This window comes from Peromyscus eremicus, chromosome 3, assembly GCF_949786415.1.
Source record: "Peromyscus eremicus chromosome 3, PerEre_H2_v1, whole genome shotgun sequence".
Classification (NCBI taxonomy): domain Eukaryota; kingdom Metazoa; phylum Chordata; class Mammalia; order Rodentia; family Cricetidae; genus Peromyscus; species Peromyscus eremicus.
The window spans coordinates 127,155,279-127,167,552 of NC_081418.1; the positions used below are offsets into that span (position 1 = coordinate 127,155,279).

A 12,274-nucleotide genomic window follows, 5' to 3' on the forward strand; every position below is an offset into this window, starting at 1 on the left:
TGCACTGATGGACCGGAGTTAGGGAATAAATGCTCCAATGTCCTGATGGCACAGGAGCTGGCACCATACAAAGCAGGGGCACTCTGATCATCTCAGAGTTCAGGACATTTATCTCTGAAGCTGGAGCAAGTCCCAGGGTGGGTGGGAGGAGAAGGTTCCAGAAGGAAGGCAACACCTCACTGCCGGCCCCACGGGAGAAGTCAGGAGGTTGGCAGAGGGCGCTGCTTCTGCTGCAGTCCCAACTTGCCATCATCTCCCTGTCAAGTGGCAAAGCCCTTGGAGAATTTTTAGATCGCTGCGTTTTTCCCAAACTTCCTTCCCAACACAAAACTCGCTCCTGGCACAGCCTGGGAGCAGGGTTTCAGCAGAGCTCGTGGGAATGTTTACACCACAGAGTCTCTGCATTTCTCAGTTCTTGGAAACGCCCCGCAAATGGATCAAAATTGCAGCCCCCATTGGTGCCAGCTCCCGTTTGCCTCTTTGCCTCCCTGGAGCCCTTTCCCTGTCTAGTCCGGGGCCAGCAGCAATTTGAGGTCTCTGTTCACTCAGTGGAGCCACAAAACCACAGCGGCAAGACTGGAGGACCTACTGTGTGCCAGTGTTGGGCTGGGTGCCACAGACAGCCCTCCTCCGCCACAGAGCTCAAGAGTCAGAGGCCCATAAGTCCCAGCTGTGACTCAGAGTGCTGGAGGCTTAAGAGTTGGTGACTCTTAAGCCTAGCGTAGCCGCAACCTTGTGCTGTGTGACAAACACTCCCAGAATTCACAGCTTAAAACAACGAATCACATATCCTTTCTTCTAGCTCTAGGGACTAGCTGGGTGATTCTGCTGGTGGGGATCTAGCTTTGACCATCTCTTCTGGGGATCTTTCAAGCATGGTCAAGTGAGGGATTGGCTGATGACTGACTGGTGGCTGGGTGACAAGTGACTGGACCATGGGTCTCAGCATCCAACAGACTAGCCAGGACTTGCTCCCATGGCAATCGGATCAGGACAGCACCATTCACATGGTATCTCAGCCACACAAGGCTAGCACTGATCTAGGGCTGAGCACTTCAAAGCCTCATTACATGTGGGGTAGATGAGGACAGAGATAGAAACTCCAGACCATCTGTACATTAGTTTGACATAGAAGAAGCACAAAGCACGATGTCCTGGTATTAGTCATAGCCTATTCAAAGGCCACACGGTGGGAGTTTTAAAAAGTTTGTTACTGAAAGTCGAACCCAGAGTCTCAGGGATGCTCAGTCCCCACTCAACCACTAAGCCACAACCCCAGCCCTACCGGCAGTGTGGCTGAATTGTGGAATTTCAGGGAGAGGAGAGCACCATGAACCTGATGGAAAAACTCAAACTTTTCCCCAAAGGAAGTAGGGAGCCATGGAAGGTTCTAGAAACGGAGTGAGATGTGTTTTCACTGCAAAGACCGTTGAGGGCCACCGTCTTTCTCAAACCAGACCTGTGATGATGGTGAGCTCTCTGGGGAAGTCCCAGAAAATAAAGAGATCACACGCAGAGGGAGACATATGTAGGTCTACTTTAAACCATCCTCTGACCTTCCCCTCCCCCAAGGTAATTGCTGATACCACACTGGATGGAGTCCTGGGAGAACTGCTTCCAGGATGGCCTCCTCGTTTTCACAGCTGTGGGCCATTCCATTGCGAACAGGCCACAACTGACTTAGCCTGCTTCTACCTGAAAAGATTTTACTTTGCCTTGAATTTCTGCTGATACTGGGGCAAAGTCCCTGTGTGTAAGGTCCAGGGAGGGGTGGGTGCACCATGGGGCAAGTTCATCTTTGCTCCTGAAGATGTCGAATCGCATCTGAGGTGGCTGACCCGTCAGCCTCCCCCAGCTCCTGTGTAGTTTCCATACATCCTTGACAGTCACTGTAAGAAATGCTTGCCTCATATTTCACACGAGAAATACTGACATTCAGCCAGGAGAGCGACACAGCTTGTTTCGATCCACTCTCTCTTGTTTCTGTTTGGTTTGACTCTCTGAGTCAGGGGTTTGCTATGTAGCCCAGGCTAGCCTCAAACTCCCTAGCCTCAGTGTCCTCAGTGCTGGAACAACAGACATCAGCCACCCGGTCTGTATAAGACCTTGGCATATAGACTGTAGCGTGTTTTACAGCAAGGGAGCAATATACTCAGGCCTGTGTGATTCACGGCAAAGTTGCTGCTCTTTTCCATTCTTCTAGATGACACAGCCCTTCCTAGGAGAGAGGTGGAATGGCCAGGCTTAGGGGGACCCCTTCCCAAGTCATAGCCCTGGCAGGGCAGATGGTTGGCTCTGTCATCCTGGCCAGTGTTCCAGTGTTTGGGAGTGTGATGGAAACAGTGACTTATGCCTGTCCCAGTGTGAGTGTCTTTGAGTGCCAAGGACACTGAGGACAGTGGCCATCAGCCGAGGCAACATGAGAGCTTGTCACAACCTCCTCCTGCATCTCAAACTGTAATATAGTCTAAACCACCAGAATCACACAGAAGGAAGGAGCAGACTGAGAGCCTTCCTGGCCCAGGGGAGGCCACTGCCTCCAAGCGATCACGTCCTGTGGGCCCAGTTGCTACTAAGTGAAAAACTGAGGCCAGCAGTTGTTTGGGAACAGGGCAGACAGCCCCCTGCCCACTTGGTGGGATTAGGGGACCCTTGTGGGCACCTCCACAACTTGGGTGTCCCCCATTCACTGCCAGCACCACCAGCTAGGTAGGATACAGTGACTCTGTCTCCTTATTTTCACTTGGCCTCAGGTCCCACAGGGCCGAGGCAGGATGATCTGTTTGGAGAGTGAGCCTCCCTCTCCAGGCCAGATTGGCCTTATCCACTGCTCAGGTGGTGAGCGGGTTGGTCATTGGTTCGCCGGCAGTGAGAGGTATTTAAGGCGAGAGGTTTGGCAGCTGGTAGCTGAGTGAGCGCCAGGCCTGCCGCTGCCTGTGCCATGGCCCCAGGAAGTGTCTCCAGTTCTTCTTTCTCCTCCTCTCCCTCTAGGGACACGTCACCTTCTGGGTCACCTGAGCTCCATGAGACTCACACACCAGGTAAACGGGAGTGGAATTCTGTCCAGTTTAGGCTAAGGTCCCTGGAAGCTGAGTGTCAAGAGCTGGGAAGGCGCATGCAGGTGTAGAGACCAGTTCCCACCACACAGATGGGGGACCCGGTCATGGAGGCAATGGTCCTGGGGGCACAGCTGGATAGCCCCATCTCCTGGTTTGGGACTCTCCACGAAGACTCCATGTGCAGGCTGCCAGTGGCCGGGCTATAGGAGTCCTTAGCGGCTTGTAGTCCCATCTGGCTTTTTCTTCCTACTTAAAAACTTGCTTTTGAGTCTGAATTTTGCAAATCATTTTGATAGCATCATTTCTGAGTTTAAATCATGCACCTGTGGCTGGTAGGTCCTCCTCCACTTTTCTCTTCCTCTCCGCTACAGCTCATCAAAAGAAACAACCCATTTCAAAAGATTCCTGTACTGCATGGCTCCCCCATGTTCAGCATGTGGTGACCTTTAGTATGTCATCCTGTGTATCCAGTACCACATCCTGTTTTAGAATTCAGTCATTTCCTAAGAAGAAAAGCTGAGCTGTAGCTCTTAGCAACCACTCCCCAGCCTCACTGCACCTGTGTCTGTGGGCTTGCGTCATCCTGTACACAGCTTTGAGACTGGCTTTTTTGCTTCCTTATATTTAGAAGCATTTCCTGTTGTAGCAGCTTACAGGCCAGTCCCCTTTATGGCCATGTAGTATTCCAGTGTATCTACATGTGTGGTCACAGGCATTTGAGTTGCTCCCACGTTTGGGCTGTTAGGAATAAACACTCATGCACACTGCTGGCAGGCTAGGGACGGAGCCCAGGGCCTGATGCATACTCAGCATCTATCTACCACTGTGGCCCTCCTCTTCACCCTCATGCACCAGTCTTTACTTACATTTTCACTTTTGGGGGCACATATTTCTAGGAATGTGATTGTTTCTACTTTATCTTTTCACAAAATAAGTTTCCTTTAAAAGATTATTTGTGTAAGCTGGGCATGATGGCACACACTTGGGAGGCAGAGACAGGTGGATCTCTGAGTTCAAAACCAACCTGGTTTACATAGTGAATTCCAGGCCAGCAAGAGCTACATAGTGAGACCCTGTCTCAGTCCCCTTCCCCCATTATCTGTGTGTGTAGACTTATGCATATGGAGGACAGAGGACAACCTTGTGGAGCTGGTTTTCTCCTTTCACGGTGTGTTCCAGGGATTGAACTCAGCTTATCAGGCTTGGCAGCAAGCTCCTGTACCTGCTGAGCCAGCTTGCTGGCTCCCTTTATTTATACTTTCATTAATCCATCAACGAGGCCATTTTAAGCAAGTATATATACTTTGAGTGTGAGCATATTCCCCTGAATCCTCTTCCCCTCCCTGCTTCTCACAGTTCCCTTTGCCCCAGATAGTTTCACTTCCACCCTCATTCCATCTGTGGACACAAGATTTTACAGCTGCGGAATCCTGGACCCACAGATGATGCCAATGTCTGGCTAGGCTGAGAGCAGAAGCAGGAGCAACTGAGTTCTCCCCTGTGCCCATCAAGCTCAGCCGTCCTCAGCTGTGGCTGCTCTGCCCACCTACCAGGCTATCTCAGACACATGCCAGGCCCAGCATTTCAGCTGGAAACAGTCCAGGGTTGATTTCCAGAGGCTAGGAACCTTTAAGAAGTGATGTCAGGCCTAGGGTGTAGCTCAGCGCCAGAGCACTTGCCTGGCGTGCGTGCACAAAACCGAGTGCTGTAAAAACAATCAAATCGTGATCCCGTTAGCACGCCCAAATCGGAACTGTCTCTGCCGCTGCTCTTCTCCAGCATTTATGACGCTTTGGTCGCTTTGTTTCTTTGTCCAGTTGGATTTTGTTTGTGTACATCTTATTTTTGAGGTGCCACCTCGTTTGGTAGCCCTAAGCTGGCCTGGAAATGGCAATCTTTTCACCTCAGCGTCTGGAGTCCTGGGGTGACAGGTGTGTCCCCAGCATGCCTGGATTTCCAGGGTGGTGGTTTTGAGTCGTTCCGCAGTGTTCTTGTTCCCGGGGTCCTGGTGCCCTTTCTTTTGGTGACTTGTGTGTGAGCTGAGTTGTGGGCCTCACTGAGCTGACTTGTGGGCCTCACTGAGCTTCCTGACTGCTTCTCTGAGCCCAGGGACAGCTGTTGTCGCCCATGGAGAGGAACTTGGTGAGCCCCATAGGGCCAGTGGTCAGTGGAAAGCTTGCGGACTGGCAACCAGTGACCCGGAGCTGGTTCTTAGTGTGCGCTTTGTCCCTCCGCAGTCAGGCCTTGATTGAGGTGGAGGGCAGTCCCCGTGACGCCCTGTGGTCTGTCCTACAGGTCCAAATCCCAGGAGAGTCCTAGTCGGCCGACGGAACCCGACAATGCTCCGCATGGTGCTGGAGGCTCTGCAGGCCAGGGAGAAGCGCCAGGGCACATCAGTTGTAGCCATCAAGCTCTACATCCTACATAAGTACCCCACGGTGGATGTCGCCCGCTTCAAGTACCTGTTGAAGCGGGCCCTGGACACTGGCATGCGCAGAGGCCTCCTCACCAGGCCTGCCAACTCCAAGGCCAAGGGTGCTACTGGCAGTTTCAAAGTGAGCTACAAACAAGGAGGGGAGGGGGGCCTTGGTGCAAGGTTTAAACATCAGACCCTTAGCACGTGCTGCTTCTCACCCCAGCCCACCCCTCCACAGCCCTTCTGCTGGCCCACATTGTGTGGTCTGGGAAGCCTGCCCAGTATCAGGGTCTGAGTATGGCTTACCCGTGTCTGCCACGTAGCCACGGATCCGTAACTTCTAGAGGGGACTATGGGACGGTCTCTACTAACCACGTGTGGTGCCCACCTCGGGAAGTCCCAACACCGGGAACTCTGCTGGGGCCTGGTTGGAGTGTGGGAGGCAGATGGCTCGACAGAGCCTCAGTTGCACAGGCCTGCGGGAAGCTGGGGACTGGGCCATCTCCCCTCTCAGCCTGTGTTCTTGGAGACATCAAGGAGAGACGGGGCTTCAGGCAGCAGGGGCAGAGAGGGTGAGGCAGAGTGAGGCTTGGGGCAGATCAGATCCTTGGAAGTAAGTGGTGGGGCACTCCAGATTAATACCAGGCGCAATGTGTGAGGACCACAGAGGTGTATGCGTCTCCCCTCATCCCACCACTTTCTCAATCCTGTCATCGGGAACATGGCCCCTGTGGTGTCCCATGTGAGGCACAGGGATACCCAGAACTTCTGTTCTCATCCACAACGCCACACTCTGTCTTTAGCTAGTTCCCAAGTCCAAGAAAAAGAGAACCCGTTCCTCAATAGCCCGAAGGGGAGCCACAGATGCCAAGAAGACAGGTCCCAAGAAACCTACAGAGCTGAAGACAGACCATGCTGGTAATACCAAGATAGAAAAGGTGGTTCTAAAACCAGGGCCGAAGACGAAGGCTTGTTCCTACCCAGCAGCCACCTTGGAGAAGGCACCTAAGAAAGCCAGCAAGGCAAAACTGGGAGAGGTCAGAAAGGCCCCCCTAAAACCAGACAAAGCCACACGGGCCCCTCCCACTGCCAACAAGATAGGCCAGAATGTCAGTGGGAGCAGGCAAGGTAGGTATGTGAATGATGGGCAGGGACAGGGGTTGCTAGCAGCCTCTGCGGAGGATGGGAGGGGCTTCCCTCTCTAGGGAGCCAGCCTTGAGTGTTAGACCTGGATAAAGTGGGGGCAGGGAGCGGGTGGATGGGTTCCAGAGAGGCCAGGGCCCAGCACATCCCTGAGGCAGGGTCAAGGGAAGGTTTCCTGGAGGATGCACCCCAGAAGCATCTGTGCAAAAAAGGTAGGGCTTTTGAAAAGCTGCTGGTGATTGTCTATATGCAGCAGAGTCAGTGTATGCAGTCAGAAGTCCAAGGGAGTTTTGACTAGCAAAAGGGAGTCTAGGCTCACCTGAGGGCAGTCAGCAGCCATAGAAGGGTTCTGGCAGGAAGCAATGAGTGAGAACTCTAGACAATCCACGGAGCTGGCCCACACCCTTAATCGTAGCCCTTGGTGATGCAGAGGCAGGAGGACCAGAAGCTCAAGGCTACATCTTTAGGTTTATATCAAGTTTGAAATCAGCCTGGGCTGCATGAGACCTGTCTCAACCAAACCTACCCTCCTGCAAAAGTAAATAAACATAGAAGTACCGCCATCGCCATTGGCAGGTAGGCGACAAAGCTCATGGGGCAGCTCTTCCTGCTCCCTGCATGGGGAGGCAGTCCAATTCCAACGCTCCCATGTTGTGTAGGGACAGCATCTTATCCAAATTGGGACCTGTTGAGACTCAGGGGTAAAGCAGCTGGCCTAGGTCACATGGCCTTCAGTTGTCCGGGTAATGACCTGGGACCTAGGCAGGCTGGGAACTCTAAAGCCTTATGGACCCTTTGCCCCTCACCACTTCCCTCCATTTTCTAGAAGCAGAGGCCTATAGGAAAACCAAAGATGTGTGTGAGAAATCAGAGCCCTCGGCCAGCAAGGTAGGTAGGTGCCTGTTACCCCCTGGGTCTCAAGTCTTGCCAGGCTTGCTTTGTGGGTTCTGGGAGGTGAGCTCAAGTCTTTGTGCTCATGAAGTGAGCACTCTACTGGCGAGCATCTTCCTACCACCGGGCTTGCTTTCTTACAGGTCCAGAATAGTGTTGCTTCCCTTGCCAAAAGGAAGATGGCAGCCATGGTCCACACTGAGACAGTTTTTCAGGGGCCTAGGACGGTACACAAGAGCAAAGCACCTGCTCCTCCCCAGGACATGGGATGCAAAGCACAACCCACACATAGGGTCAGGAGAACAAAGACCCCCGAGAACTCCAAAAGGCCTGGGTTACCCCCCAAGACCTCATCCAAGGTGCCCAGCAAGAAGGCCGAGGCTGGTAGCAAGGGCCAGGATTGAGGAGATGGCAACTCTGAGCTTTTTTTATTCCCTAACTGTCACAATGTTTAATCATAATTTATTTATCAATAAAGACTTCTTTCTGTTCACACAGTGGTATGTTGGACACTGGACTATAAGTCAGGAAGGCCCAGAGGGGCAGAGGCCGACTTTGAGGACTTGAGAGCCAGGGGTGGGGTGGGGGTGGGGCGTGGGGGGGGCAGTACAGGCAATGGTACAGCTGATGTCCCTAGAAAGAGCTTTCTGACTGCTGAACGGGGGATGGAGGACTTGAGGGGCCAGAGACCATTGCAAGCTTCTTCCCTGAGCTTGACTGTGGACAAGCCTCCACCCAGAGGGGCAGACTCTGGCTTGGGGGGATCAGCACTGTTGTCTCCAGAGGAGTGCAATTCTGTGCAACTGTAGCTTATTTAGTGAGTGCAGATGTACATGTGTCATGGTGTGTGTGTGTGTGTGTGTGTGTGTGTATATGTATGTATGTATGTGTATAGGTCAAATAACAATTTGAACGGAGTCCTCCTTCCACTTTGTGAGTCCCAGTGATGGAATTTGTTCGAGCTTGGCAGCAAGCAAATTTGCCTGATGAGCCATCTCACCGGCCTTTGGTGCAGTCTTAGACAGGAGGGGGCTGCTAAGCAGGGTCCCAAGTCTGGGTGGAAGTGTTTATTTTAGCTTGTGGCTTAAAGGGACATAGTCCCTCATGGCAGAAAAGGCACAGCAGCCGGAGTGTGAGAACTGGAGGCTTACAGTGTAGACAGGGAACGGAGAGAGATGGATGGATACTGGTGCATGGCTCAGTTTGCTTTCGCCTTTTTACTCAGTGTGGGACTTTGCATTTTGCGCCAAAATTCAGGGTGGGTCTTCCCGCCTAAACATCTCTAGATGGAAATGGCTTCAAAGACACAGCCAGTGGTGTGTGTCCTAGGTGATTCCAAATCCAGTCAAGCTGGTGATCAACATCAACCCTTACAGGCCCTGGGGCAGGGGTGTGCTTGACATGCCCTATGTGGCCACAGTCCAAAGGGTGAGGACAAGTTATGGGGACAAAGTCTGCATCACTTGTAGAGCGTCTGTGAGACACTTCCCATGGATGGGGGGAGTCGGCTCTGCATGGCCTGATGGAGCGCAGTGGCGATGACAGGTACAAATCTGAGGCTCCAGCTCATCCTGAGGATGCAGGACGGTTCAGTGGGCACGGTGTTGGCTACATAATGAGGACCAGAGTTCAAATCCCCCACATAAAAAGCTGGGTGTGGCTATGCATGCCTATAACCCAGTGCCAGGTGGTGGAGGCAGGAGGCCCCCGGGGGCTCACTTCCCAACCAGCCTCGGCTAGACGGCAAGCTCCAGGTTGAGTGAAAGACTCAAAATGTCTAAAAAAAAAAAAAAAAAACCCAGGGTCAAGGGCTGGAGAGGTAGCTCAGTAGTTAAATCCCTTGCTATGTAAGTGTGAGACTAGAGTTTGGACCCCCAGAACCCACATAAATGCCAGGTGAGCACTGTACCCACCCCTTTAATTTCGGCCTCAGCAGATGGAGGTAGTGTGCTAGCTTTTAGGGTTCTATTTTTGGTCACTCTGACACAATCTAGAGTCATCTGAGAAGGAGGAACCTCACTTGAAAGAATGTCCCCACCAGATGAGCCTGTGGGGATTTTTTTTTTTTTTTTTGATTAATGATTGATGTGGGAGGGCTCAGCTTACTGTGGGCAGGTGGTCCTGGGTTCTAAAGAAGGCAGACCGACCAAGCCAGCAAGCAGTGCTCTTCCACGGCCTCTGCTTCAGCTCCTGCCTCCAGGTTCCTGCCATGGCTTCCTTCAATGGTGGACTACAAGGCTGTAAGCTGAAAGATCCCCTTTCCTCCCCAAGTTGCTTTTGGTCATGGTGTTTCATCACAGCAACAGAAACCCTCACTTAGATGGGACCCAGAGAGCAGGGTGGCTAAGCAAGACTAGTCATATCAGTGAGCTCTGGGTTTGACTGAGACTGCCTGAGTGAATCAGGAGAAAGCTATTGATGATTCCTGACATCAACCTTGGGCCTGCCCCTGCCCCCACATGCTTACTCATACACACATATGCCTACACACATGCATACATACACTAAAAAAATGGGGGTGGGTGGGAAGAAGTGATTGAGGAAACCACCCCATGTCAACCTCTGGACTCTACACATGCATGCATAGGTGAACATACCTGTATACACACAGACACACACACAGACACACACACACACACACACACACACACACACACAGGTAGTTTTAACTTTTGAAGTTTCTTGTATTTTCGTAGATATCCCTCACGCTGTAGGGAAGCCCACACCACCCACGCAGAGCCAAGGCACCCAGTTCAGTCCCGAGCTTCAGGTCACTGCTGCCATGGGAGTGAACCACCTTGGAGCTCTCCCTGCTGACACCGGGTAGAAAGGGACGATGTCCCCATGGCAAATGCCTAAGCAAAGTGCTTGCCGCTGCTCTTGGCATCTGAACGTTGGATGATGGGGCTGCTGGCAGGCAGGCAGTCCCCATCATGAAGGATATCACAAAGGATGGCTCTGTGGGTTTACTGTCAGTTGTAAGGAAAGGAGGGAGTGGCCCTAAGGGCATGGTGGGCACACGTAGCCAGCCAGAGCACCCCTGTTGTAGTACAGATGAGGGGAGAGGAGGCCTTCAATATGGTGGGTGAGGCCTGGAGGTAGCCGGCTGGAGAAAGGGGTCAAAGATATGTTTGTAGTTTCAGGTCTGTTTGGTGAGGTTGGGACTCTGCCAAAGCCAAGAGGCTGTTGCAAAGGGTGTGTCGGAAGGGCATTCTCAGTCGGGGGGATCCTTGGGAAGGGAGCAGACAGCATCAGGGAAACTGAGTACCTAGTATGGGGCTCAGGGCTCTCTGTTGTCCGTGGCTTCTCCCCTGGAGTCCCACAGAAAGCTGTGTCTGATTCTGCCGGCTCCCTGGGGTTTCTATAATGTGCCTGTCAGCAGGCCCCAAGGGGCACCCGGCAGATGGCAGGCTGGCACTTCCCAAGCAGCAGCTCAGCTTTTGCCTCTGCTCCTGCACGGTGAGGCCTGAAGCTGGAGGGACAGCCTGTAGCCTCTTGCCTCCAGGAGCTAGGGACCGATCAGACCTGCCCTGGTGACAAGGTGGGAATAGACCTCGAACCATCTTAGAGACTTGGGAGACCGCCCTCCTCTGCGGTGGTCTCCCCTACTCTGCAATCTTAGCCTGAGGATGCTCCATCCAGATCCTTGCCTAGGTGCCCATGGCTGCCAGGCATGTCTTTGGGTCCCCAGGCAAGGACTGCCGACAGTTCATGGAGGTGGCCCAGCAGGCAACGCCAGTGACCCTGGAAACCAGATCTGTGCATAGATTCCCTTCTGAATGTCAGCGAGCTGTATGTTAATGAGACGGAGCCAGACTGTGGAATATTTAATGACTTCGAAAGATGTCCCTGACATATTGTCGCACAAGGGAGAAGTCAGGGCTTCAGAATGGAGTGTGGACTGATCCGTCTTCCCTCCTGGCCCCGCTCAGGCAAGGGTGCTGGCCTTACGTGGCCGCGCCTTGTGTGACAGTGTCCCCGAAAGCATATTGAAGCTTTTATTCTCCAGGGCTTTTTTTGCAGTTGTATTTTTCTGGGAATTGTGAATCCCATTCTGGAGTCACACCTCATCAAGTGTGTGTGTGTGTGGGGTGGGGGCAAACCCATCAAATCTGCCAATAATTGAAATCAGCAAATCTGTTCCTTAATAAGAACCCTCAGCATCAGAGATCTGAAAGATAAAGATGGTTTCTCCACCCTCAGCCATTGCAGGAGAAAGCTATTTTTGGAGTGGAGGTTGTTCACTTTTTCTGAGCTGGTGAATTCTAGGTCGGGTCTTGGATTTTGCTGTTGGGAATTCTGGTCCTGGCTCACTCCTGGCGAGCACAGTGGGGAACTTTTCCTCCTTGAGGAGACACTGGTGCCAACGGCCCTTACTCAGGCTGGCTCTGCCACGCCCTGCTTCTGGGGAGAACCTCATTGACTCAGCCCTGAGGAACTGGGGCCCCGGGCGGGTCAGTGTGTGTTTACCCCAGGTCAGATAGATGGTCAGGTCTGCTGTGGGAAGAGTACAGGCCACAGCTGGCCTCAGGGAAACTGAGTTTCCTGGCCTGAAACAAGGGGTGTACAGTTGAAGACCAGATGAGAGAACTGGGGTGTGTGTGGTCAGTTTTGGAACCCCCTCAAATTTGGAGGTAGGGATTTCTTTAGAGGGAGGGGCTTGGGCAAGGAGAAAGGGATCCAGATGTCTAGTTCCCATTTTGGCCTTCTTGGCTGTGTGACCCCTTGACACTGTTTCTACGTCTGCAAAATGAAGACAGTGTCT

At 52.6% G+C, this 12,274-nt stretch overlaps 1 protein-coding gene across 1 annotated transcript; it reads left to right on the forward strand.

The window, feature by feature from the left end:
• Positions 1 to 2,941: 2,941 nt before the first annotated feature.
• Positions 2,942 to 7,913, forward strand: LOC131906479 (histone H1.8). Its single transcript, XM_059257102.1, has 5 exons — positions 2,942 to 3,041; positions 5,355 to 5,614; positions 6,279 to 6,603; positions 7,445 to 7,506; positions 7,653 to 7,913. Exons 1-5 carry the CDS (start codon positions 2,942 to 2,944, stop codon positions 7,911 to 7,913), a joined length of 1,008 nt encoding a protein of 335 aa, XP_059113085.1.
• The last annotated feature ends 4,361 nt before the right edge of the window (positions 7,914 to 12,274 follow it).

Excerpts from the sequence above, each read along its gene's own strand:
- LOC131906479 (XM_059257102.1), top strand. The coding sequence starts at position 2,942 with ATGGCCCCAGGAAGTGTCTCCAGTTCTTCTTTCTCCTCCTCTCCCTCT. Across the intron at positions 3,042-5,354 it reads CCATGAGACTCACACACCAG|GTCCAAATCCCAGGAGAGTC; the intron begins GTAAACGGGAGT and ends TCTGTCCTACAG. Across the intron at positions 6,604-7,444 it reads TGTCAGTGGGAGCAGGCAAG|AAGCAGAGGCCTATAGGAAA; the intron begins GTAGGTATGTGA and ends TCCATTTTCTAG.